At 37.9% G+C, this 27,914-nt stretch overlaps 1 protein-coding gene and 1 long non-coding RNA gene across 11 annotated transcripts in view; both read left to right on the top strand.

Moving 5' to 3' along the window:
• Positions 1 to 146: 146 nt before the first annotated feature.
• On the top strand, positions 147 to 22,980 carry rsf1b.1 (remodeling and spacing factor 1b, tandem duplicate 1). 9 transcript variants are annotated; one of them, XM_087271156.1, is made up of 17 exons: positions 147 to 356; positions 1,900 to 1,991; positions 2,141 to 2,233; positions 2,343 to 2,548; positions 5,170 to 5,318; positions 5,413 to 6,393; positions 6,544 to 8,588; positions 8,765 to 9,043; positions 11,904 to 12,008; positions 12,400 to 12,479; positions 13,025 to 13,079; positions 15,202 to 15,314; positions 15,401 to 15,468; positions 15,556 to 15,763; positions 18,054 to 18,298; positions 18,542 to 18,721; positions 20,517 to 22,980. In XM_087271156.1, exons 1-17 carry the CDS (start codon positions 203 to 205, stop codon positions 21,047 to 21,049), a joined length of 5,586 nt encoding a protein of 1,861 aa, XP_087127282.1. In that variant the 5' UTR covers positions 147 to 202; the 3' UTR covers positions 21,050 to 22,980. The 9 variants fall into 9 exon arrangements, with proteins under 9 accessions (XP_087127282.1, XP_087127281.1, XP_087127280.1 ...); XM_087271155.1 differs by having other exon boundaries at positions 5,413 to 8,588; positions 8,768 to 9,043; positions 18,057 to 18,298; XM_087271154.1 differs by having other exon boundaries at positions 5,413 to 8,588; positions 8,768 to 9,043.
• A 333-nt stretch (positions 22,981 to 23,313) lies between these two features.
• The window catches only part of LOC141376435 (uncharacterized), a 16,179-nt gene continuing 11,578 nt past the window's right edge, over positions 23,314 to 27,914 (top strand). The window contains exons 1-2 of one of the 2 annotated variants that reach the window (XR_015501392.1): positions 23,314 to 23,649; positions 23,928 to 24,026. This is a non-coding gene — a long non-coding RNA (uncharacterized LOC141376435). The remainder of the gene's footprint in view (positions 23,650 to 23,927; positions 24,027 to 27,914) is intronic. The other variant, XR_015501391.1, reaches the window with a different exon arrangement.

The raw sequence follows: 27,914 nt of genomic DNA, 5'->3' as shown, positions 1-27,914 counted from the left end.
CTTTAAATCTAATTTCTAATAGGGTTTACGCGTCTTTGTCTCTTTCCCTCTCTATTTCTCCCGCTTTCTGCCTCTCTGCTGCTGCCGCTGGTTTGTTTACATCAGTTCAATCCCCAGCGCAAGGGCTTGTGGGCCATGTGTCTGCCATAGTCGCGGTGCATTGTGGGAAGGTTGTGGTCCTCCAGCGGCTCGGTTCGGAATAATGTCTGCCTCGGAGGAAGCGGACGGTTCTTCCCCGGGATTGTGCCCGAGCTTTGCCGTGATCTGCTCGTTTCTGGAGCGGTACGGAGCTCTGCTGGACCTGCCGGAGGTGTCGTTCCCGGAGCTGGAGCGCAGCCTGCAGGACAGCAGCGCGGGTGAGCCGCTCCTCCATTGTTGCTCTTCGGCTGCTTTACAAACGATTAAACGGCCCGCTCGGTTCTCTAGTGGCGGGTGTCGTTGCTTTTATCGCAGTTTGCCTCTCTAATGCGCCGTTTCTGCCGTTAATCTAGCCGTTTTGCGGGACAGAAGTCGTTATCCTGCTTTATTTGCTCATCACAGCGTATAGAAATACATGGAGAGTTTATTTGGATTTCCATGCGATGTTTTGGTTTATAAAAACTGTTTGTGTTTAGATTTAGTGGCACGTATGCTTGGAGAAGTGAAATATTCGTGTTTATTCATAGTTAAATAATAATTTGGCATGCATTAGTGCGATGAGCACCGCGCATGCGCAGAATGTGTAAACTTCCTGCTCCCGCTGCTGGGACGGAGAAATGAAAATATTGTATTATTTTGATTGTCAAACTATAGTGAAGTCAGCAATAAACCATTTTATTTTTTTTCCTTTGTCGTCTTTGCAGTCCATGTGTAATCTTAATGGAGAGTTTAATGTAGCTAAAATTATATGTACAATTGTAGCCACAAAATTGCCACAGTTGTTATTTCTAGACTGAGCCTGTAGTAACTTATTACAGATTTTCCATACAACGACATCTATAGCCTATAAGTTGCATTGTATGGGGGTAAAAGTAGTATTTAAAGTAAAATATTCACCTTTGTGTGAACTATTCCTTTACATTACTCCAGTTATGTAGCGATAACTGTATCTGTTATGATATTTGCCAGGTACTGTTGTGTTATAATGTTTTCTTTAGAGTAGAGCTGGGTGATGTGTCAAAAATGCAATGTCAATAATTGTTTTCCACATTGAACGATAACAATTTATATTTTATTATAACTTGTTAATGCTTCCAGATTTAAAAGAGTACCCCAACAGTGACTGAAGTAACATAAATTAGAGGGTCCATAAAATGCCATAACATATTTTGTTTGGCTGAAAATTCTGCACACCTCTAATATCAACACACTTTTGGATTCTAATTGTTGCACATTTCTGCTGTGTGATTGGCTCTTAGATTAATATAGAGTAAAATGACAAAGCTTATCATTGTTATTGACATACATTTTATTGCGATTCGATATAATATCGTTTATGAACACAGCACTATATTAGAGGCATAAATCTTTGTACATGCAATAATGGATAAACACCGGAATTTATGATCCAAATGTTGTGTGATTGTAAAATTGTGTTTTTTCAACTCCTACCATCACTTTTATTAATTATTTTTTATTTCACTAATGAAAATAAAAGACATGGTTGCTAATTAATGAGAACAGTAATGTAGTATTGACAGTTACTGTATAAACTTAAATAGAGTCAGTTAATTCCTTGTTTTAATTCATCAGACAATCAACGATACACATTGTTTATTATATATTTAGCTCTTTTTCAGATATGCAGTTTTTTGTGCCTTCATAGACAGTAGTTTGAGAGCCACTGTCTTAAAAATGGATTGGCAATACATGGCTGTGTAAATTATATTAATGTTTTATTATATTAATACTTTTTCCCAGTACCCAAACTTCTTGTGGACCTTCACGTGAAGTTACTGAGGAAAATTGGCAAGTCTGTGTCTGCAGAGAGATGGGAGAAATATCTCATTAAGGTATGTCGATCAATATTAATGTTAAACTTTGGCGTTAGAGGACTAATTTTGTCGCTTTTCACACACAGTTCCATATAGCTTTTTATCATGAATTATTTTGGTGCTAAATGAACATATGCATAATGTAATTTCCTATGCTTTTATTGTAGATTTGTCAGGAGTTTAACACCACATGGGCATGGGAGTTGGAAAAGAAAGGTTATCAAGAGTTGACAGTGGAGTGTAAGACAGGAATATTGAAGGTAAGATGAGGAAACCACTGGATTGAGAAACACTGGAAATCAAAATCCAACTATAAAAATTGTTTTGGATTTTTTTATTAACCCAATTTATCTTGTGTTTCTCTACCAGTATTTGTGTGAATGCCAGTTTGATGACAATGTCAAGTTTAAAAATGCTATCAATGAAGAAGACCCGGATAAAATGCGACTTCAGCCTATTGGCCGAGACAAAGACGGCCTCATGTACTGGTTCCAGCTGGACCAAGACCATAATGTAAGGATCTATGTGGAAGAGCAGGATGATTTGGATGGGTCGTCCTGGAAATGTATAGTAAGGTAGGCATTCTGCATTTAATTTTTGTCCTCTTATTATGCCTTTTTGAAGTATGATTTATTACAAATTTCTCAGAATGAGGCTGTAAATTTACTTGTTATCGACCTTATTCTTTGTGTGCGAGCGGGAGCAACCATTTGAATCTTTTTGTATTGAAGCCTCCGGTCTCATACGTTCATTCATTTTTAGACATTAAAAACAGCTGGTTCTGCTGCTTGATTTTGCAAACGGATATTTTCTTAATATATTATTTTGCCTTGTCTGTATTCTCATGGACACACTTGTTTGTAGAGAAAGTAGTTTCTGGCATTTACTATTCCTAGTCATTTCACGCAGCGGCAACTGAATCTCAAGTTCTAAAACAATCGCAACAATGAGCACACTTCCGCATTGAAGAATGAGGTCAATACAATAGGGTTGTCACGATACTGGAATACGGTACCAATCAATACTGAAGTTTTAAGAACGTCCGTTTCCCGTTAACGTTTGAGTGCTGTTGATAACGTTCTTAAGCAGCGTTGATTTGCCATTGTGTTCACGTGCTCAACAGAAATGTCTGTGATTGGCTGCAAAGGTCATCAGTTCACTGAATTCACCACTGTTTACTGAGTGTAACCACAGATTCAGGGACACTGGATCATTTCAAAGCTGTCATTCATTAGCGAATCACCCGTTTGTCAGCTTATAGACAACCCAGCTGATCTTCGTGGCTTTAAAATGCTCCAGTGTCCCTGTATCTATATTAACAGTCAGTAAACAGCTGTGAGTTCAGTAAACTAATGACCTTCACGGCCAATCACAGTCATTTCTGTTGAGCACGTGAACACAATGGCACACCAACATGGTTTAAGAATGTACTCAAATGTTAGCAGGAAATGGCTGTTTTTAAAGTTTCATTATCGATTTGTACCGAATTCCAGTATCGTGAAAGCACTATTGAATAACAAATGTTCTGCATTAAATCTTTATTTTGGGTGGAAGAAAAAGGATGTTGTTTTCATGTGTCTCTCTAAATGCAAATGAGCTTCTACTCCCGCCCCCTTTCTAGAAGAGGGTATATTGTCTAGAGCTTGTCCTTGGATGAAAGTTAGTGAAGGTGCGTCTCAATCAGCACCCTTGTGCAGTAGTCAAGGCACTGATCAAGGTGTCACTTTAAGGGATGCCTCAATTGCAAAATTCTTCTAATGCGCTAGGGAAGCCCAGATCAGCTGAAATGTCACCCGAATCCGCAGCTTCAAACCAATCATCCAACTGCCACCCGCCCACATACATAATTTTATCTGATATATATATATACGTATAAATTCTAATACTTTGTTTTAAGCATGATTATAGGTCAGCATGGATCATTCTTTATTAACAGCAGATTCAGTTAATCTGTGCATCCCTTGCCAGAGACAACATGGAAGAGGCGTATATTAAGGCAGTACCAGTCCACACGCGCTTCCACGAGACTTAACTTCCTGTGGCATTTTTTGCTGTGCTGACGAATCTAAGAACTTCAAGTGCTTGTCTGACTTTGACCTGACCATGCACACACATGATGTTTCATATTTAAGGTCCCGGTCTTGTGACTTTCATTTACATAAAGCGATTCACATCCATTGCATACATACCCAGTACTTGATTCATCCTTGTTAACCACTCTGCTAAGACGCTCCACTTTTCTTTCCTTTCCTTTCCTTTCCTTTCTTTTGTTTTGTTATGTTAAATTAGCCTGAAAATGAGGGACCTTTTACCTGATTAAAAATGTATTAAAAACAAATGAGTATTTTACAGAATGTTAAAAATACAAAGCAAAAATCATTAATATTTAAACTCATCCACTCGCGACCCACCCACAATTAATCATGATGTATTTTTTATTAGCCGACTCGCGGATTATCCACAGCACCCATGGATATAACTGCTTTCCGCGCATTACTACAATGCAACATGAAAATCAGGACTCATCGATGCGTGCTATGCTTCCTTAATGAAATTTTGGAAGTGCGAAACATGAATCAGGTGAACCAAATCATCAAACATAACGACAAACAAGAGATGTTTTTCTAAAAGGAAACTTGTGTTTATTTATGTTTAACGTAACGAGTATAGTTTGACAGGAACAGCACAATCTAGCAAATATTTGTTTTCATTAAATGGTTGTTGTCGTTGTGGGTATATGAAACAGTCAAATTGTTTTGCTATAATGTGCTTTTAAAAACTTTATAAAATGTATGAAAAATATTAGTTGTTTACTGTTGTTTATAAATTCCAATTTTATTTTAGTATGCATTTATAACTGAAACCGAATATAAAGTAGTGGGTGGGGTTTTCTTTTTGCGCATCATTCCCTTGTAGCAAACTGACGCTAGAGGGGCGTGGTTAAGAATATTGTGACTGAAACCGTCAAACTGGCATCTACAGAGAAGGACTGCTACTACAAACGCAGAAAAAATGGTCAGACTTTTATTCCAGTGCATTAACCTGCACAGATTAATTGATTAAGAATGTGCGCTAGGAAAATAAACATTGCACATTTTGATTTCACACAGTTTAAACTCCTAAAAGATGTTTCTTTTTATGCTCACATTGGAAGAATCTATTCATAGTGGACAAAATCTATAATTTACCATTGCAGAAATAGAGATGACCTGGCTCAGATTCTTGGGTTGTTGAAGACTCAGATTGATCCAGCACTCCTGGTGAAGAAGGAACAGGAGGAGGGCTCGTCTAATAACAGTCCAAATCCCGATGATGAGGAGAACAAAAAGAAAGAGGGAGCTGAAGGTATGTTCAATTTAAAAAGTAGACAGTTACTGAGTAAAGCCAAGTTTAAGTGTTTAATGCATCATCTTTCTTATCTTTGTGGCTTTGGCTTTAGTGGAGAAGTCACAAGATGATTTGTCCAAATCTGAAAATAAGGAAAACATATTAGAGAAAGAAAATAAAAAGGAAGAAGGTGCAGATGCCACAGATGCTTTGTCGGAAAAGGGTTTAAAGGTAAAAGAGGAGCTGCAGAAACATTCAGAGACGGCAAACGGATCTGACGTTATTGCTGGATCAATCAAAGAAGAACCACAGGATGATGAGAAAGTCTTTTCCGCACCTTCAAAGAAAGCAGAACAGACAGAGGAGGTGAAGAGAAAAACACTAGAAGAGACCCAAAGAGCACTGAAAAATGACCATCAAGCTAAAATCCCCCTGAAGAAGCGAGAGATGAAGCTAAGTGAAGACTTTGACAGCAACAGCGCAGGACTTCGAAATGCTCCAGTAAAAGAGTCAAGGACGTGTTTCGATGATAGCATGTCGAGTGCTGAAAAGATCAATGGCCATGTTCCTCACCTTCAGAAAGAAGCAACAGATTCAGAAAGTCTCTCTCATTTTGAATCCAATGAAAAAACAAAAGACGCCCAGGTGGATAGAAAGATGGACCCGAATGAAACCAGATTTCCTTCTGAAGAGAAGATGGAAGTAGAGAAACCTAAGGAGAAAAATGAAGCTTCAACTAAACAGCACAAAACAACTCCTGGGGAAGAAAAACCAAGTGAACTATCAGAAAAGACACCTGATTCTGAAGTAGTAACTGAGAATATGGAAACTATTGAAGATATTAAGACAACACCATGTGACGACACAGCAAATGAACTGCCTAAAGAGAAATCAATTAAAGATATTCCAAACAAAGAATCAAAAGAAGATTCATTGAAAGATGCACAAAGCAAAGAATCAAAGGGAGAGTCATTGAAAGGAAGCAAAGAATCAAAAGGAGAATCATTATTAAAAGATGCCCCAAGCAAAGAATCAAAAGAAGAATCATTGAAAGATGCGCCGAGCAAAGAGTCAAAAGAATCATCATCAAAAGGTGCCCCAAGCAAAGAATCAAAAGGAGAATTATTTAAGGAAAGCAAAGAGTCGAAAAAAGAATCATTAAAAGATACCCCAAGTAAAGAATCAATAGGAGAATCATTGAGAGATACCCAAAGCAAAGAGTCAAAAGAATCATCATCAAAAGATGCCCCACGCAAAGAATCAAAAGGAGAATCATTGAAGGATGCCCCAAGCAAAGAGTCAAAAGAAGACTCAATGAAAGATACCCCAAGCAAAGAATCAAATGAATCATTATTGAAGGAAAGCAAAGAGTCAAAAGAAGAATCATTGAAAGATAACCCAAGTAAAGAATCAAAAGAAGAAATATTGAAAGATACCCCAAGCAAAGAATCAAAACAAGAATCATTGAAAGATACCCCAAGCAAAGAATCAAAGGGAGAATCGTTGAAAGATGCCCCAAGCAAAGAATCAAAAGAATCATTATTGAAGGAAAGTAAAGAGTCAAAAGAAGAATCGTTGAAAGATCCCCCAGGCAAGGAGTCAGCAAAATCAAAAGATGACAAAACTAAAGCTCTTTCAAAAAAGGAATCATTGGAAGATATCTCAAATGAAAAGTCAGCAAAATCTCTCAAAGATGATGCAACAAAAGATCCATCAAAAAAAGAATCATTGCAAGATATCTCAAACGAGTCAACAAAATCTGTATCAAAAGACGACGCAGCACAAGATCACTTTAACAAAGAATCATCAAAAGATCTCGCAAGCGAAGAGTCGGGGAAAGATCAGCCGGCAAAAGATCTTTCGAATGAAGAGTCTATAAAAAATCCTCCAAATCAAAAACCAAGCAAAGATCTTGCAAAAAAAGAGTCACAAAAGGTTATCCCAGAAAGCGAATCACAAAAAGTTGTTTCAGAGAAAGATTTGCAGAAGGGCATCCCAGAAAAAGGGTCACAGAAGAGTAACCCGGAAAAAGAGTCGCAGAAGAGTAACCCGGAAAAAGAGTCGCAGAAGAGTAACCCGGAAAAAGAGTCGCAGAAGAGTAACCCGGAAAAAGAGTCGCAGAAGAGTAACCCGGAAAAAGAGTCGCAGAAGAGTAACCCGGAAAAAGAGTCGCAGAAGAGTAACCCGGAAAAAGAGTCGCAGAATGTTCTCCCAAGTCAGAAATCTCCTAATAAAGACCAAGAACAAGCAATGGAAACCGAATCATTCCAGTCATCAAAATCAGTAGAGACCCGTGAAATAATCAAACCTCATTCTGACACAGAAAAGCCAGAGAATGCTGAAAAAACTAAGCTTCATGAAAGCAACACAGAAAAAGAGTCAACTCAAAAACCATGCATCTCTGAAGGAGACAAACTCTTAACCAGGGGAGAGTCTATTGGTTCTAAACCCTGTGAAGATACGGATAACCCTCAAGACAAAAAACAAGAGAAGTCTGGCTCCTCCAAATCGAGAACAGATACTAATAAATCATCTGTTTCTGATTCAAAAAAGTCAGAAACCAGAAAGAAAGTAGATGCTGAGGACAAATGTGATGCAGCTGAAACGGCTAAAAGTGACAAATCAGAAATAGCAGAAGACAAAGATAAAAAGAGTGAAAGTACAAAAACATCAGATGAAGTTAAAGCTCCAGAAAAGCCCAATAAATCAGATAAAGAACATGAAAAGCAACCAAATCCAATGGAAACTGATTCAGAGATCCCTAAAACTGCTGAGGAGACAACAAAAGAAAGCGTGAAGGAAGCCAATGCTACTGTAGATAACTGCACCAGCAAACAATCAGAGCGAGACGCGACTTCTGAAGAACGCGAGGCTTCCGGTGTTGTTCAAGAAAAGGGGAAAGGCATTAAAAAACCAGGACGGCCTTCAAAGAAATCTACTGAGAGTCAAAATAAGGATAAAACTGTAGAAGAGGAAAAAGATGATGGAAAGCGACGGGGAAGAACCCCTCTGAAGTTGAAGAAACCAGCTCACAGGAGAAAGGCAGAGATTCAGAGAGAAGAGCTGAAGGGAGATTCGGAGTCTGAGACGACTGATGGACGGTGTTTGAGAAGGTCTCCCAGAATCTGCAGACCAACCGCTAAAGCAGTGGAGATCCAGGATAAGAGGGCGGAGCGGAAACAGGCCACGCCAGAGAAGGAGAAGGAGGAAGAAGAAGAAGAAGAGGAGGAGGAGCCTGTACAGAGGAAACCGAGGAAAGCAGAGCCAGATGGACAGACAAAACCAAAGGTATGTGTCTGCAGGGTCTTAAAGTCAAGATACATTTCAAAAACAAAATGTTAGGCCTTAAAAAGTCTTAAATTCACATTAAAATTTTTTTCTTTTGTGTTAAATATTTTTTATCGATGAGCATAAAATTCACAGCAAAGCAATTTAATTGGAAATAAATGCAACTCCTCATTCAGCAGGTGGGGAGACGTCGAAAACGACAACCGTGGTCTCGCATGAGGCGTAAAAAGAAATCTTCGGAGGATGAGGAAGATGAAGAGGAGAGCGATAGCGAAGAAGAGGAGACAGAGGAGGATGACAGCGATGAAGACTACAAGGTGGAGAAAAGCAAGAAGAGAAGGAGAAACCGAAACCGCGAACGGCGCAGCTCTGACTCCTCCACCTCTTCATCAGAAGACGATACACCCAATGACGACCCCTGCAAACACTGTGGCCTTCCCAATCATCCCGAACTGGTGCGACGCTCTTCATAAATACTAATTCAACATGCAGTCAAATGTGCTAACTATAGAGCTATATGAAATCTCTTGGGCCTCGTTTACCCTGCCAGTTAAAAGTGAATCAATTTAGATTTTTTTTGCTCATGTATGACACAGATCGGATCTGTTCTATGGCCGTGTAAACATGAAAAAAAACGCATGCATTCGGATATTCAGAGATCGGTTTTAGGCCTCCATCAAATTTGGAAATAAATCAGATATGTGACATTGTGGTTCTTCTCCACAGTTTAATGACGTGTAAACGGACAGGCAAAACAATCAGATATAGGCAACAAATCGTAACTGGGCATAAAGACCTGACAGTGTAAACGGAGCCTTAATTTATTTTTGAAAGTTTTAAACACACTCGTCATTTGTATTTGTCATTCCCCCTTTTTTCTTTACTGGGTTCCAAAGTGCATAAATCTGAAAATAATGCTCTTGCATTTTTGTGTGAAAAGCCAATTCAAATACTCATTAAAATAATGTCATCAAAAAAAAAAAATCATCAGTGATCCTAGTCAAGGTTGATCAATCAAAGATCAAAACATGGCCTCTCTGTACATAAATTTAAAATATGGACCAATCGCTCACTTTTTTTAAAATGTTTAAGCATCTTATTTAATCCCGCCCCTTTTCGCAACACCTTATGACAGCTCAAAATCTAGTGTGACCATGGCATTAATATGCAAATACAAAATAGTAGAGGGAAAACTCTGGTTTCCTGTGGTTGTAGCCTAGGTTTTAAATACAAGACCACCAATTTTTGTAAACCAGTTTACCCCAAAGAGAGAATTTCAGTATATCTATAATAGACTACAGCAGGGTTGTCAAACTCTGTTCCTAAAGGGAATCTACACAGAGATCTGTAGAGATCTACACAGTTTAATTCCAACCCTGCTTAAACACACTTGCCTGAAGGTTTCAAACAAGCCTGAAGAACTCAATTAGTACGATTAGGCAGATTATTTAGAGTTGGAACTAAAGTGTGCAGAGCTGTGGCCCCTTAAGGAACTGAGTTTGACACCCCTGTGCTACAGCTTTTTTCTTCTGTATTCTGTCTCTGTGTTTCGCATTTTGTTTGTCATGAAGTGCTTTGTGCTCTGAGATGAAATGGATTATATTACATGTTGTTCAGGATTATCATATACGGTTGAAGTCAGAATTATTAGCCCCCCGTTTATTTTTTTTCCTAATTTCTGTTTAGCGGAGAGATTTCTTCAACACATTTCTAAACATAATAGTTTTTTTTTTTCAAGACACTTCTATACAGCTTAAAGCATTTAAAGGCTTAACTAGGTTAATTAAGTTAACCAGACAGGTTAGGGTAATTAGGAAAGTTATTATATAACGATGGCTTGTTTAATAGATTATCGGAAAAAAATAGCTTAAAGGGCCTAATAATTTTGTCCTTAAAATAGTGTTTAAAAAATTTAAAGCTGCTTTTATTCTAGCCTAAATGCAACAAATAAGACTTTCTCCAGAAGTAAAAATATCAGACATACTGTGAAAATTTTCTTGCTCTGTTAAACATAATTAGGGAAATATTTAAAAAAGAAAAAAAAATCAAAGGGGGGCTAATAATTCTGACTTTAACTGTACACCTGTGTGGTGGCTCTGAAATGTCAAAGAGCTTGCTACAGATATGAAAAATTGCTGAACATTTCACACGATTGTTTGTAACAGAATAAGGTTTCAGAGACGGTGTGTAAATTTGAGGTTGCGTTTTTTTGTGATAACTCAAAAATGAACATTTCCTCTTCATTACTCAAACTCAAGTGGTTATAAACTAATGGATTTTTATTGAACACAAAGCAAGATATTCTGAAGAATGTTGGGAAAAATATGACAGAAATCTGTGGTAGTCAATGATTGTTTTTTTTCCTCCAACATTCTTCATAATATCTACCTTTGGGTCCTACTGAAGAAAGAAACTGAGGGTGCTTTCACACCTGTGAATCGATTCAGTTGTTCCGAAACAGAGATTACAAATGTTACATTGTTGCTCTTTGCTCTTGGAGCGGTTCGCTTTCACACTGCAAAGTTTCTAATCGGACCAAAAGAGCTAAAACAAGACACGTGCGAGTAAACTCTCATCACATTGGTCAGAGTGTCAGGGTTTATTTTGCCGAGTCCCGCTCAGCTGTCAGGAGAGGTGGTGGTTTGGTGGTGATTAACAGGGTGCGCGCGCGACGTGTCTGAGGAGACGCGGTGGGAAGGGGGGAGAAGGGTGCACGACGATGCCTATTTGAGGACCGGGAGGGAGACGCGAGATTACCGGGAGATCATAACTCGTTTGCTGGCATCCGGAGACTCGTGAAACTTCCCGCCATACTCATTATTCTCTCTTCATATAGCCGTAAGCCTATTACATATCAATAAAACACTGTCATATAACCGCACTCGGATTGGATAGCTTTCTCACTGCAATCGAACCGCTCCAGGGTTCGTTTCAATCGAGCCGAGACCACCTCATTCAAGCGATCTCGGAGCGATTACTTTGGCGCGGAACAAAGCGCGATTGCCCTGTTCACATATGCCAAACGAACTGCACTAACTGGGCAAACGAGACGCGTTCCGAAACAAAAGTGTAGGTGTGAAAGCACCCTCAAACATGTTTGGGAAAAGCGGATGATGAGTAAACAATGGCAGAATTTGCATCTTAAATTCTCATTTTGACCTTTAGACTTCATGTGCAAGGACCATTATGTTAGATTAATTTATAATTTGGCAAATGATGTGACATTCAGCATCATGCAGTGAACTGTGATCCTGCATTTGGCTCATTACAGACATCAGGCCTATGCATTTATGCTGTCATATTTCTCTTCCCCAGATCCTGCTGTGTGATTCCTGTGACAGCGGCTACCACACCGCCTGCCTGCGTCCTCCGCTCATGATCATTCCAGACGGAGAGTGGTTCTGTCCTCCCTGCCAGCACGTGAGTCAAGGACTACATTTACATGGACATCAGTAATCGAATTATTTGTCTTCACCGCACTTCAGTTCATCTTTTTTCTATAGCGCTTTTACAATGTAGATTGTGTCAAAGCAGCTTCACATAGAAAATTATCGCACACTTCAGTAATGCGATTAAAATCGGCATACTTCACATGTCTTAATTTGATTTCTGTTCAGTTCGATTCTGACTTTAGTCGGATTACAGTCATCAAAAATCGCTGTTTACATGGTAGACTATTAATCAGAGTATTGTATTGATCGTATTAAAATCAGAGTATGGGTGTCCATGTAAACTTACTTAATCAGAATTCCCTTTCACAAATCAACAATCCTGACTATTCTCACACTAATGCTGTATATTTGGCTTGCAGAAGCTACTTTGCGACAGACTGGAAGAGCAGCTGCTGAATTTGGATGCCGCCCTCAAAAAGAAAGAACGAGCAGAGCGAAGGTGAACAAACAGATGTTTAAAACTGCTCAAATTATTCAGATGGCAGTCGCAGAAAAGGTCATCCAATGTTTATTTAGTCACCTGGTTTCTAGTGTGTGAAAGAAATTTAAGAGTCAATATCAATGGCAAATCCAAAGAGCTGATAATAACTTTTAAGCGCTCTATAATTTTTTTTTCTCCAAAGTCTGTCTTCATTTCAGCTGCTCCGCCTATACACCTTATTTTTTAACATGGAAGTTAACTGTTTTCTGTGGATATACGAGATTTTGGTTTTTAAGTTATTAGGAAACAGCACAAGTAATATTTCAAAATGCAGTAAATGGTAGGGCTACAAATCAATGTGTTTATAATTAATATAATGCATTAAAAACTGTATCTTGTATCAAAAGTTTCTTATATCAAGCAGCAAAACTAGTTGTTTTGGATTGGTAAGGATGTTGGATTCAACACAGGAAAAGGGTCAATCTGGCTCTAACATGAAAATGAAGGTGAAAAATTGTCAGCCTGAAATGTTGACTCTTTCATTTTGCTTTTATCCATCACAGGAAAGAGCGACTGGTGTATGTTGGCATTAGTGTGGAGAACATCATCACGCCCTCTGTAAGTCCCTCAATATGGATATTTAATGTTAAAATGATCACATGTGAAGTAAACCACATGTGGGCAAACACTTTTGCATTGTAATAGATCAGTTGTGAAGCTAAACTATCATCTTTACATGGAGGATAAACTGAAATGATTAATCAAATAGATTTTAAAGAGGTAGTTCACTCAAAATGAAAAGTTCTCACTATTAAACTTTTTCTATTTTGAGGAATTCTTCTGTTGAACACAAAACAAGATATTGTGAAAACTGTAGAGGGTGGGGGGCATCTGTTGACATCTATAGTTCATCGTGGCAGAAATTTCATTTTTGGGTGGATATCCCTTTAAGATTAATTACTATTCTGAATTTCAAGAAAATAATATTTTGAGTTTTTTTTATTTTGTCATGTGTATTCATTCTTTTCAGTGCCATTCAAAAGTTTGAAGTCGTATGGATTTGATAAGTAATACAGTAAAATCAGATAATAGTTATCTGCTGATCTAAAGCTTCACAAACTTTTTTTTTAATTATCAAACAATTGTGCTGCATTATATAAAATTTAAAATAATATATATGTTTAAGTTTCCATTCAAAAGAACAGCAAAAATAAATTATTTGACAAAAATAAAAAGTAAAATAATTTCTATTCTAAAGAGCAGCATTTAGATTTAATTTATTATTTTGAGGGAAATTCTTTTCAATTCTGTTTTTGCACCATATTATAATAGTCACTTTTGATCAATTTAATTTTTGTTGAAATCTTGTTTAAAAAAAAAAAAGTAAAAATCTTATCAATTTTTAGTCATCAAATCTCACCACTGCTTCTGGAAATTTTTAATGAGTCATTTGAAAATGGCTCTTTACCACCAACATTTTATCAAGCTAATTATTCTTTAATATACAAAGCAGATAAAGATCCCTTAGACCCTAGCTCATACAGACCCATCAGTCTTCTTGATGTGTAAGTTTTGGCAAAGGTTCTAGCCACTAACTTCGAGAAAATTCTTCCCACATTGATCTCCACAGGCTAAAAAGGATTCATTAATTAAATCTTTTTTTTTAATATCAGAAGATTATTAAATATTATTTACACATTGAATCCTGATCCTGTTTAACCTGAAAAAATTATTTTAATGAATGCAGAAAAAGCCTTTGATCGGGTTGAGTGGGATTCTTTTTGCCACCCTTACTAAATTTGGCACATCCACAAGCATCTATACAAACAAACAATATTAGTTTTATTTTTTTCCATTAGGTTGATCTACGAGACAGGGTTCTACGAGACGGGTCCTTTGTCCCCCCTTTATTTGCTTTGCCAATAGAACCTTTAGCAATATTCCTACATGCATCTAAAAATCTATTTTACTGAGCCTAAACTTTTGTAATTATTAATATACCATGTTCCCACATTCTTGGAAGGGCTTGAAATTACTTGAATTGTAAACATATGTATTCAAGGCCTGAAAAGTACTTAAAAACAAACATAGGTGGTCCTTGAAAGTGCTTGAATTAAGTTTAAAATAAGAATTATGTGGTTATTTTAACAATTGTACTGTGCTGCTGTCAAAAACAGAAATTCTTCATTTACAAATTATAAATGTGCTTCTACATTGTTTATCCCAGTGAATAAATATCATTATAATTCAACTAATTTTAATAAAGTAGTTTAAAATGGTCAAAAATGTTGATTTAAAAATGCTTAATTTAAAATAATACAAAACAATAAAAATAAAATATAAAAGGGGCAGTATAGTGGCTTATTGGTTAGCATTTTTGCCTCACAGCAAGAAGGTCGCTGGTTTGAATGCCGGCAGGGCCAGTTGGCATTTGGTTTCCCCCACAGTCCAAAGACATGCAATATAGGTGAATTGTATGAACCAATTTGGCCATATTGTATGAGTGTGTGTGTGTGAATGTGAGAGTGTATGGTTGGTTTCTAGTACTGGGTTGAGTCTGGAAGGGCATTCACTGCATAATACATATGCTAAAATAGTTAATTCCACTGTGGCGACCCCTGAATAATAAGGACTAAGTTGAAGAAAAATAAATGAATGAATGGTTCTTTAAAAAGTCATTGAAAGTATTTTAATCTCATCCATGAAAAAGTGGGAACCCTGATCATAACATTTTTTGAAGGTTGAAGTGGAGGAAGAAAAGGAAGAGGTTTTGGTTAAGGATAAAGCGGAGACGAAGAAGAGCAAAGGCTGGGGACGGAGATCAACCAGAGCCAAGAAATACATAAGCTACAGGTATATCTATCTCCTTTGCTCACACAATAATCTTATGGTCTTCATAAATCATCTTTATTCACTTTTTATTGCTCAATCTTGCACAGATTCGATGAGTTTGATGAAGCGATCGAAGAGGCGATTGAGGAGGACATTAAAGAGGCAGAAGGTGGAGGTGAAGGAGCTTTTATTTGCTCTTGCTGTGCAGTATTGTTGATGTTTGAGCTTGAATGACTGATCAGATGTGTGTGTTTTGATCCAGGAGCAGGACGAGGGAAGGACATGGCGAACATCACAGGCCACAGAGGGAAGGACATGTCCACCATCCTGCAGGAGGAAGGCAAAGAGAACGGCCGACCACAAAGAACTAGCGCAGCGCAGAAGAAGAAACGGCGGCGTCTCAATGATCTGGACAGCGACAGCACTGTAGATGAGGAGGAGAGCGAAGATGAGTTTCGCCTCAGCGACAGGTAATGCTAGCGGCGCATTTTCACTGGCATGTTGGGAGCGAAAGTTTTCAGTTAATTCAAATGGAAGTTCAATGTAAACTATCACGCAGTGCATTATGGGATTAAAAGTGACACGGAGAAAGCATTGAGAGGAGCCGAGAATGTCAGAAAGGTTAAATGTCTCTGCATTTTAGTCCTAATTCACTCAGAATCATCAACCACTATTTTTGTGGTTCTACTTTTAGTCGATCAAAACTGATGAATATTTTCATCTAGTTTTAGTCAACGAAAACTGAAGCCGTTTAGTGTAGTTCAGTTTAGTTCCAATCCTAATTAAACACACCTGATCAAACTAATTGAGTCCTTCAGGCTTGTTTGAAACCTACAGGTAAGTGAGTTGGAGCAGGGTTGGAACTAAACTGTGCAGGGCTTCGGCCCTTCAGGAATTGAGTTTGACACCCCTGCCGTAAAGGTATTTTCCCGTATTTCTCCAGTATTTACAGTCTTTCTCTGAACAGCCGATCCTCCCTATATGCAACCCATACCGCCGAACCACCAGGGGTCGCCCCTTGCTCTAAAACGTGAGCCTTCTGTGCTTTCGCTTAGTTTAGGAATGAAAACTCTTATAAATAAATAATAAAAACGACGCGATTCCCTTATTATGGTGGGCATATCCCTTATTTTTACATCCAAATGTTGACAGGTATGAGTAACATACTTTCCAGACATAACAGGTGACACTCTGATTTGAATTTATTTACATTACATTTATTTACATTTATTTGAACAACCAAACATGTTAGAAGTACACATACATATATTTTATTTAAATTAATAAGTAAAATGGCATCACATAACAATGCAAGAAAAAATGCATTTTAATAAAGAGAATCAAGGTGCTTAAACAAATACACACACAGCGTAGTGAGCGTTTTCAGTTCATTCATATGGAAGTTGAGTGTAAACCCCCATGCAGTGCATTATGGGATCAAAAGCAGCGCAGAGAAAGTGTTAAGAACAGCCGAGAGCATCAGAAAGATTGAGAATTTCTTGACTTTATGCAAATGTCAAGTAAAAAATGCAGATTCCATGCATGTTTAATAAAAAAGGTCAGGAGTAGTTTTTCTTAAATGTCAAAAATCTTAGTAATTTATTGGATACAAATGAATAATTCGATTCACAGAAATCTGATATCCCCAATGCTAACGTTACATTCAGGAGGCGTGCAACAGTTTTCCTTTCATGACTTCAACTTTCTTAGGCAGCTGATATAAACAGGAGGAGTTAAGTGAAATTTGTCACTTGTTAATCATTCTCCAGTCCTCCATTGGCCGCACCCATAAATATGTCTACAAATATTTTCTATGAATTCTCTGCACAACATTAAAAGCATAAGACTTTCCTAACTGCACATATTATGTGTTCATTTTCAATCACAGGAAGTTTCAATGCAGAGCTCAAGTTCATTTTGGACAATCAGGCCTTTGCATTTCTATTGGCTTTATCTACTTCTGCAAAAATGCTTCTTTAATATGCAAGGCGTATTACACTCAACAGAAGAAGTTAATTGATATATCACTTCTAAGCAATACAAATACAATTGCTTAATGAAAAGGAGACAAAAATAATTAAAAACATGTTCCTTTTTCTACACTACTCCTTTCAGTTTACACAGACATCTTGAACCATGTATGCCTTTGTGTTTATGAATTGCAGGTAGGTTTTTTGAAGCATCTTCAAGATGTTGCCAAAGTTCTTCTGGATTTAGTTAGTCTCAGTTTCTTCATGTAATTCCAGATGGACTAGATGATGATCAGATAAAATCTCTGTGTGGTGCACTGGCTGTTGTGCTGACAAAAATCTCACTGTATAATTACAATTAATGACAAAAATCTCATTTTGTAATGTTCGTAATGTGAATTGATTTTTCAAATTGACATGCTACAGAAATATAGAAATAACCGACTTTAAACCTGTATGGGTGAAAATACTAGTGGCTGCAGCCCTCTAGGAATTGAGTTTGAGACCATTGCTCTAAGACCTTAAAATATTTTACATGAAATCTGAGAGCTCCCTCATCCTTCATAGACAGCAACAGTCCAGAGACATTCAGTCCAGAGTAATCATCCTCAAAACAATCCCTGTGTTTTTTTAGGTGATCCAATCAGAATATTATTAATCAGCTAAAACACTTTTGTGCGCATATTAAGCAAAAATAACCATTTAATTGCAGTTTATTTCTCCTCAGTGTCAGTATAGGGAGCACAGTATGTATCAGTGTAATGACATTTGCTCTACTCTGATTGGTCAGCAGTTCTGAGGAGGAGTTTGTGGCGTCTGAAAACGCTGAAAGTGAAGACAATGCGCCATCCTTAGAGGACAGCGACTTTGACAGTGATGCTCAAGGTTCACGAGTGAATCGTGCGAACAGAAGGAAAACGAGCCGGAGTCGAATCCGGAGAAAACAACCTCCGCGCAGGAGACGCAGACCCAGAGGATACTCTGATGAAGAGGAGCTGGAGACTGATGAAGAGGAGGAGGAAGAGGACGAGATGGGTGAGGCACAGATTCATTTGTTCAGGATTGGAAGTATTTTTAACGAAATATTGAGAAATCAAAACATAAGAAAGGTTTTAATAACATCTATTAGCTAATATAAGACCTGTTGTTTAATTGGGTTGCATTTTGAGGCAAATTAAAATGGTAACTTTTTTGTTGGCTAATAAGCATTGTTTATGTATTTTGCTAGTTTTTGTTTAAATTTACTGTGTTGACTGATTGGTGTGTGTTTCTCTACAGTGACGGAGGGCTCTAGTGAGTTCAGTGACAGTGATCTGGACGTCCGCTGTCGACGCTCGTATCGCAGCCGAAAGCAGGAGGTGAATTACTGTGAAACTTCAGATTCAGACGGCTCGCAAGCCAGCACCAACAAAGACAAGAAAAAGAAGCGCAGACGACTGTCCAGCTCTGACAGCGAAGGTCAGTATAACTCTGACATTGCAGTTAAATATTAGAGTTCAGTGTAATTTAAGATTACAGTTTGTGTGACTAATACAGTTATGAAGTTTTTTAAATGGCTGATCATTTCAATAAATACAACATGGATGACTGAATTGTTAAAAAAACATTGGTCTTTTTATTTGAAATTACAACTTTTTTTTTTTTACTTCATCAATTAATTTATAAACGTTTATCACAGTTTTCACAAAAGATAAAGCAGCTGTAGTCAGTGTTAATAACTTTACATCAGTAATGGTTCTTGAGCACAAAATCCTATTCAAATTATTTTTCAACGATATGACTCCAAAGATTGGACTAATGTTGCTGGAGATTTAGCATTGACATAATATTATAAAATACAGTTTATTAAAACAGAAGATAGTGTTTTAGGCTGATGTACACACACCGGCCACTTTATTAGGTACACCTGTCCAACTGCTCATTAACGCATTCTAATCAGCCAATCATGCAGTTCAAACTAGCATCAGAATTTGGAGGAAAGGGGATTTAAGTGACTTTGATTGTGGCATGGTTTTTGTTGCCAGACGGGTACGAAGCAGCTGATCTACTGGAATTTTCACGCACAATCATTTCTAGGTTTTACAGAGAATAGTCTGTTAGTCTGAATAGAAAAAAAGAAAATATCCAGTGAGCGGCAGTTCTGTGGGTGCCTTGTTGATACCAAAAGTCAGAGGAGAATGGCCAGACTGGTCAAGCTGATAGAAAGGCAACAGTAACTTAAATAACCACTTACAACCGAGGTATGCAGAAGAGCATCTCTGAACGTACAATACATCCAAACTTGAGGTGGATGGGCTATAGCAGTGTTACGGCTGTAGCCTGTCTGTGCTTGCGTGTGTGTCATGACGTCACTGACTGTTTCCTAGAGTCTGTTTCACCTTTGTGCTCCTGTGGCTAGTTGCACTAGTTGCAAATTGGCTATAAATATGGACCAACATTAAGCGGAAACAGAGAAGACTTCACTGGCAGGCATCAAGCTTCGTTTATTTTCTTTAATTTCCTGTTTTTTCTATAAGTCTTACTTTGATCTGATTTGTTATTTGTTGGGTTGTTTATTAGGTTAGTGTTGTATATTTGTTGGAGAACGTGAGTTTTGATTCTTTATTCATTCTTACTTAGTTGTGACACATGATTTTGGGTGTAATAAATTAATTAACTTAGACAACTTAATTCATGTGTACTCTTTATGTTGCGTTCCCTTGATGGAATAATTTGTTTGTGTTGATAAAAAAAAGTTTGTTTTTACTCCCAGTGAGGCTACAATTCACACAGGCGAATAGAAGATTGAAAAATGTTGCCTGGTCTGATGAGTGGGGTCTGAATTTGGCATCAACAACATGAAGGTTGTGAAGGTGTAATGATGTGTGCGATATTTTCTTGGCACACTTTGGGCCCATAAGTATCAATTGAGCATCGTGTCAATGCCACAACCTACCTGAGTATTGCTGCTGACCATGTCCATCCCTTTATGACCACAGTGTACCCATCTTCTGATGGCTACTTCCAGCAGGATAATGCACCATGTCTTAAAGTGCAAATCATTTCAGACTGGTTTCTTAAACATGCATATATTATAAAAATTTTATTTTATTTTGTAATAAATAGCTTTTTTTGCCTTTAAATAATTTACAAATTGTTATTCAGTAAATTGGGTTGATATCAATCTCCAAAACCAATACATATCATTTTAACATAGTTTAGACTGATTTAATACATACATTTTTGATGGTTTTATTCTCTTTTGCTCCTCCAGCCAGTTTCCAGTCAGCGGAATCGGAAGAAGAAGAGCGAAAACCCAAGAAGATCAGAGCCGACTCGTCTGAGGAGGAGGAATCCAGGAAGCGACGCAGACGTTTATCCCTAAAGCGCCGACGGGAGTCAGAGGACGATGACGATGATGATGATTCAGATGAATCCGAGGAAGAGGAGCGTCCTGTCCGGAAGCGAGTAAACCGAATCGACTCTGACGAAAGTGAGAGCGAAGAAGAGGAGAAGGAGGTGAAGAAGAGTCCGCAGGAGAAAGACACAGAAGAGACGAGCGCTAGTAAAGGTCCCAGTCCAATAAACGACAACACAGCGGAGCCTCCTTCTACTAATGGACAGAGCCCTATAAAGGGTCTGGAGGGCGTCGCGCCACGGCCGGGAGCAGGAGCAACGCCTAAAAATGGCAACACACCATCCATAGCACCCAATGGCCTGGAAGCCGGCGCACAGGAAGAAGACGAAGACGATCTTTTGGGCGTCACAGACCTCGTAGACTATGTCTGCAACAGCGAACAGTTATAACCTGGCATTCATCTTCATCTTTTTGTAGACCCTCACCACAGATCTCATCAACAGTCCCTGTTATAAATGTGCCAGCGGAACAGATTGTCCACGACACGTTAATAATAATAATAATAATAGCTGTAAATATTTTACCGAACAAACAGTATCAAGAGAAGGAGACGGCAATCCTTTCCCTGAGATGTTTCTTCTCAAACGAAACTCCTCTCTGGAAGCAAAACCTCAAAAACCTCTTTCTTTTTTTACACTAATCACTCAGCCATCTGACATCGGTCATGTGTTTCGATCTCCACTGCTGTCTGTCGCACATTTCAGAGAAAAATGTGGAAGTGGGCGGAGTCTGTGCGAAAGGGGGAGGAGCCTGAGGTGATGCGCTATTCCACTCCGAGGCCATTTTTTTAAACATTCGTCTTTTTTATAATCAACATACGAGCGGAAGTTAAATTTCTAGTGTCATTTTGCTGGGGAATTGTTTTTATTACGTGATGTCATTATAAGCTTTGTTTTGTTACACTATTTATTACAGAATTGTAATTTGTACCGGAAATTATCGCTTTTGGTCGCTCGCACCGTTAAGAGCTGACGGTTCCTGGAAGTTTGTCTAATGGTGATAAATTCTGCTCTTTTTTTTTTCTTATGCCAACTTATTAATATTCAATTTCAGCACCATGTGAAGTCAAACACTATTTACGCTGGCAGCTTTTCAATGCGTCAAATGCCAAATCTTCCACTTGAGGATACAACTGAGGACTCTCCCACGCCGTTGTGCAGTTTGTTTCTCTGTTCATCTCAGATTTTTCCATCTAAGGGATTGTCTTTTTGCCCATCGTATCTGTGTTACAGTGTACTATATTCGTTTTCTTTATATAAATATATGAATATAATCATTGTATTGTTTTGTTTTTCTCCACATGCTGATTATGTATTTTCATAAATTACAAAGCAATACATTTTTCTTACAAGACATGCAGGAAGAAATTCTTCATCTCCTGGTTTCCTCTATTTTTAAAGGTGATACTGAATAATTTCCGACCCTTCCGAGAGCTTCAAGATGCGCCCGTCTCACAGACATGGTATAATCTTGCATTTATCCTGGTGTGTATATCTGTAGTTTTTTTGCTGTAACATATTAGAAGCATTTTAAAGTTATACATAGCAGTCCTTTTTATGATTGCAGCTGTTTATAATTTGTTTTATAGGTACATTTGTACCACTCCAAAGTGGGCACTTCTATCTCATTTTCATAGATTTTGCTTTTTCTTTAAGGTTTTTCCGTCACTCTGTCCTATTTCCACTGATAGCTAAAACATTTCCAAGAATGATCTGCTCTCCAAAAGGAAATACATTTAATATAAAGGCCGACGACAGATTTAATTGTTTTGGTGTCAGAATTGATCAACAAAAGCTGTGTAAAAATGTCTTGTACATTAATGTCTATGCTTGGCATGCACATATCTTCTAGTCTGACTTCTTTGCTCTTGCAGATTTGCAGAATGAATCTTCCCTGTTTTTTTTCTCCTTCAAAATGAGATGTAGAGCATCATTAGGTACAAAACCACAACACATTTCCCCTGAGGTGACCCTTCAACTGTATTGGGCCAATATTCAGCACTCTAGCTTAAAAATCAAAGGTACAGACATTGATTTGAAATTGAAGCCCAGCATAAAATGACAGTATATATTTGTATTTGACATTTTTTTTTAAAAATGTCTCCGCTTAATTTGATATTATGAATGCCGAGACCAGTGTTTGAAGATGCCTGATGTAGTTTGACAGCAGATGGACAGATGCCGTCTGGTTTTAGCATTTAGTAACGTCCTTTGTGTTTGTCTGTTCCTCTTTTTTGATGTTTTTGTTAACTGTACTGTAATTTCTTTAATATGATTTACTATCTTGTACATTTGTCATAATAAAAACGAAATGAAACTTGTGTAAGGACAGTGTAATTAATGCCTACTGATCAGACCGAATCGCTTGATTCTGATCGGTTGATGAACATATCTAAAGGCAATGTAGTTTTCATATCACTGCATAAAATAATTTCGTAATCTTTTTATACTTAGCGGCAAGATATTCAAAACCCACAAAGAATGCATACCAAGCACATAAAAGTATTTAAACGGTAATATTTCCTTGTTTTCCCCACAAAAACACGGATGAGGATGGCATACGTTTTCCCGCTCTTTCTCTGACTCATAATCTAAATACTGACGCAATAACGTTTCTTGCAGCCAACAGAAATGCATACAGCCTCTGCGCTCACAATGTTATGATCAATAAAATAGTTTAGCAACGACTTTTCTGAGTATCTAGGACTAGTAGTAACATTGCAGTTCTAGGAACAGTACATCCAAACTCGGTCCTGGAGGGCCGGTGTCCTGCAGAGTTTAGCTCCAACTTGCGTCAACACACCTGCCAGGAAGTTTCTAGTATCTAGTATAGCGCTTGATTAGCTGGTTCAGGTGTGTTTGATTAGAGTTGGACCTAAACTCTCCAGGACACCGTCCCTCCAGGACCGAGTTTGGACACCCCTGATCTAAGAGTTTTGCCATTAAAAGTGGCACTGCTGCTGCTGAAAAGAGTTGAAGTGGAGATTCAGGTAAATCCCAAACTCATTTAATCAATCAGTCAATTTCTATAGCTCTAAAATTACTGTTAATGTAGTTAGCATCGGAAACGGATAAAATGCGCAAGGACGTTACTCATATGATCAAAACTTGATAAAATGAATATCAAGAAATAGCTAGGGTTTGTCTTTACATGTGGGAGGGTAGCCTAACGTTATCTAAACAAGTCTCCAGTCAGTCGTCGTTTTTGAGACTGACGAATTTTTGCCATAAGTATTTTATCACTAAGCCATTTGTTGTATCTTTACAGCTTCTCCTAGATTTCTACATGAACAGATAAAAAAACACGAGAGAAGGACTGAACTCGAGCTGACCAGACCAATAAATACCAGACGAGTGTTGAACCGAGGTAAATCTGATAATGCAGTTCTTAACGTGACCACTGGGTGGCGTCAGATTTGTGAGAATTAAATGCACATCTATCCGTTTAGTTTACATGTCAACCTGTAAATGATGATTCTTCACATCACAATAGTTATGTTGCATTTTTATTTTTATGTATTTTTATAGGTGGCTCAGTGGTTAGCACTGTTGTCTCACAGCAAGAAGGTTGCTGGTTCGAGCCTCGGCGGGGTCGGTTGGCATTTCTGATTGAAGTCTGCATGTTCTCCCTGTGTTGGCGTGGGTTTCCTCCAGGTGCTCTGGTCCCCCCTCAATCTTAAGACATGCACTATAGGAGAATTGGATGAACTAAATTGGCTAGAGTGTATGAAAGCGTGAAAATGTGAGTGTGTATAGGTGTTTCCCAATGCTGGGCTGTGGCTGGAAGTAAAACATGTGCCAGAAAAGTTGGTGGTTCATTCCACTGAGGTCCCCCTGATAAATAAATATGCAGCTCATGCTTTTACACAGCTGATGCCCTTCCAGCTGCAACTCAGTACATGTAAACACATGTACACTCTTACATTCTCTCACACACACACACACACACTATGGCCAATTAATTTTATTTAATTCACCTGTATGTCTTTGGACTGTGGAGGAAACTGGAGCACCCAGAGGAAACCCACGCAAACTCAGGGAGAACATGCAAACTCCACACAGAAATGCCAACTGACCCAATCGGAGCTCGAACCAACGACCTTCTTGCTGTAAGGTGACAGTGCTAACCACTGAACCACCGTGCCGGTGTTATTTAATTTTTTTATAATATATTTTTTGAGTGCTTACACCTCACTGTAAAAACTGCTGGGTTCCACACAATCCCTTCCATTGTCCCAACACAAATCAATTAAGTTGACTTAAATTTATTATTATTATTATTATTATTATTATTTTTACAATTTTAAAAAATCTTAATAATTGTCTTGTTTCAGCTTAACTTCAATAGGTGGGTTGAACAAACACACTATAAAAAATACTGGTTGCCTTAATTTTTTAGGCTGGATCCAGGGCTGGACTGGGACAAAAAAATCATCCATGGCATTTTTGAACAGAGCGGCCCACTATATTCAATCAAAATGCTACCCATCTGTGCATGCCTTTGAATATGTTTGCCAACTCCCATTCTATAAAAGCACAAAAGCCATTTATAGGATGTAATGAGAGATGACAAACTAAAAGCTTAATTTCAATTCATTATATAAAATTATAATCCACCCTGGAAGTCCATCTTGTGTGTGCCTGTGTGTTTCGAGGGAGCCTATATTAAATAATGTACATAACAAAAACTTCCTGCTGATGCACACAGTTAATATTCATTAATAAAATAAAGATAAACTGTAAAAGCAATGTATCAGAGACCCTTAAAAATGTGTAACTCAACAATGAAACATCAAACATAGCTTAAAGACTGCATATAGTTAATCAAATGAGCCTAAACAATTAAAAAATGCAACAAATATTAGTTTGGGCAGAACTACAAAACTAAAAAAAAAAAAAAGTTAGGTCATGTATAATATCAATATAACCATATTGTATAAATATTATTGTAACTATGAGCCTACATCATGCTGACGATCAAAAACAAAATCATGATATCTAACCGAGTGCATAGTGAAAATACATGAATGACACTCCTCACAGAGCTTGAGAAGCAGACATACTTTATGATCTATATAATTTGTAAAATAAAGACTTGCAGGTTAAGGAAACAGCATTGCCGCAGGCCTTGGTGCAGATAAAAAGTAAAAAAATAATAAATTAATAATAATAACAATATACACACATATATATATATATATATATATATATATATATATATATATATATATATATATATACACACACACACACACACACACACACACACACACAGTTGAAGTCAGAATTATTAATAATTAGCGCCCCTGTTTATTTTTTTCCCCAATTTCTGTTTAATGGAGGAAAGATTTTTTCAGCACATTTCTAAGCCTAATAGTTTTAATAACTCATCTCTAATAACTGATTTATTTCATCTTTGCCATGATGACAGTAAATAATATTTTACTTTATATTTTTCAAGACACTTCTATACAGCTTAAAGTGACATTTAAAGGCTTAACTAGGTTAATTAGGTGAACTAGGCAGGTTAGGGTAATTAGGCAAGTTATTCTATAACGATGGTTTGTTCTATACACTATCGGAAAAAAAAAGAGCTTAAAGGGGCTAATAATTTTGTCCCTAAAATAGTTTTTAAAAAATTCAAAACTGCTTTTATTCTAGCTGAAATAAAACAAATAAGACTTTTTCTTGAAGAAAAAATATTATCAGAAATACCGTGAAAATTTCCTTGCTCTGTTAAACATCATTTGGGAAATATTTAAAAAAGAATAAAAAACGTGCAGACGCAAAAAAAAAAAACACCTGCTCGCCCTTCTGCTCTCCATACGCACGTGTGGGTTGAGAAACAGGTGCAACTCTCGATTTTCTTTTCGACTTAGTCCCTTTATTAATCTGGGGTCGCCACAGAGGAATGAACCGCCAACTTATCCAGCACATGTTTTAGGCAGCGGATGCCCTTCCACCTGCAATTCATCTCTGGGAAACATCCACATACACTTATTCACACTCATACACTACGAACAATTGTGGGGGGAAACATGCAAACTTCACACAGAAACACCAACTGACCCAGCCGAGGCTCGAACCAGCAACCTTCTTGCTGTGAGGTCTACTGCGTCGCCTGACTCTCGATTATCCTGGCAAATGCACACCGACGTTGCACGCTTACACAGAGCCCAAAATGGAAGTTTGTGATTGGGTCAGCCCAATGTCAATAAAGAAAAGAACCAAAGGTCTGTCCGAAAAAACAAAAACAAAAAAAGCGTCACAGATCACAGCATCGTCAATCAATTAGGTAGAAAAAGAAAAAGTCTGCTAAGAGTTTTATAGGCCGATCAGATCATAAGAGGATGATCAGCCCGGCCCAAAAAGTATATAGGCCCAGCAGAAGCCTGCCCGGTTTGCCAGATGGCCAGTCCACCCCTGGCTGGATCAAATTTACCTTATGAGTCTTTTGAACTTATATTAAATTTAACTGACTTTATACATCTTGAGGAACTTGTAACATTAAGTTAGAACCTGATTAACTTCGTTTAATAAGTTACAACGAACTTAAAACACATGGGGGGGTGATACAGTGGATCAGTGGTAAGCACTGTCGCCTTGCAGCAAGAAGCTCTGGTTCGAGTCCCGGCTGGGTCAGTTGGCATTTCTGTGTGGAGTTTGCATGTTCTCTCCGTGTCAATGTGGGTTTACTCTGGTTGCTCAGGTTTCCCCCACAGTCAAAGACATGCACAAGGTGAATTGATTAAGCTAAATTGGCTGTAGTGTATGTGTGTATTGGCGTTTCCCAGTACTGGGATGCAGCTAGAAGGGCATCCACTGCGTAAAACATACCCTAGATAAATTGGTGGTTCATTCCACTGTGGCGATTCCTGATGAATGAAAGGACTAAGCTGAAGAAAAATGAATGAATGAATGAAGTTGATTGAACATTTAAACAATCAGGAATTGTGCTGTTTCAGCTCATCTTAAATGAAGTAGTATGAACAAGGAGCAAAATACTTTCCTAAAACCAGCAAACTAGTCTGTATTTAGAAGTAGAAGAAGTCCCATCCTCAACTCTTTTACAGCCAAGCCAGTTTTCTGCGTTCCTCCTCTCATCAGTTCATGTTTAATTCTTTATGAGACTCTGGCATTCACTTCAAAACTTCTCAGCAGGAATTCCTGTTAGTTGGAGACTTTCCCTTAAAGCGTCCTTAACTTTAACCATCTGATCCTGCATTGTATCTAAAGCGAGCGGCTTCACCATGGC

The sequence above is a fragment of the Danio rerio genome, chromosome 10 (genome assembly GCF_052040795.2).
Source record: "Danio rerio strain M-AB ecotype USA chromosome 10, GRCz13ab, whole genome shotgun sequence".
Lineage (NCBI taxonomy): Eukaryota > Metazoa > Chordata > Actinopteri > Cypriniformes > Danionidae > Danio > Danio rerio.
The sequence above is the reverse complement of the archived record's forward strand: the minus strand, read 5'-3'. Positions and strand labels throughout refer to the sequence as shown.

Excerpts from the sequence above, each read along its gene's own strand:
- rsf1b.1 (XM_087271152.1), top strand. The coding sequence starts at position 203 with ATGTCTGCCTCGGAGGAAGCGGACGGTTCTTCCCCGGGATTGTGCCCG. Across the intron at positions 2,234-2,342 it reads GTAAGACAGGAATATTGAAG|TATTTGTGTGAATGCCAGTT; the intron begins GTAAGATGAGGA and ends TTTCTCTACCAG. Across the intron at positions 13,080-15,201 it reads AGAACATCATCACGCCCTCT|GTTGAAGTGGAGGAAGAAAA; the intron begins GTAAGTCCCTCA and ends CATTTTTTGAAG.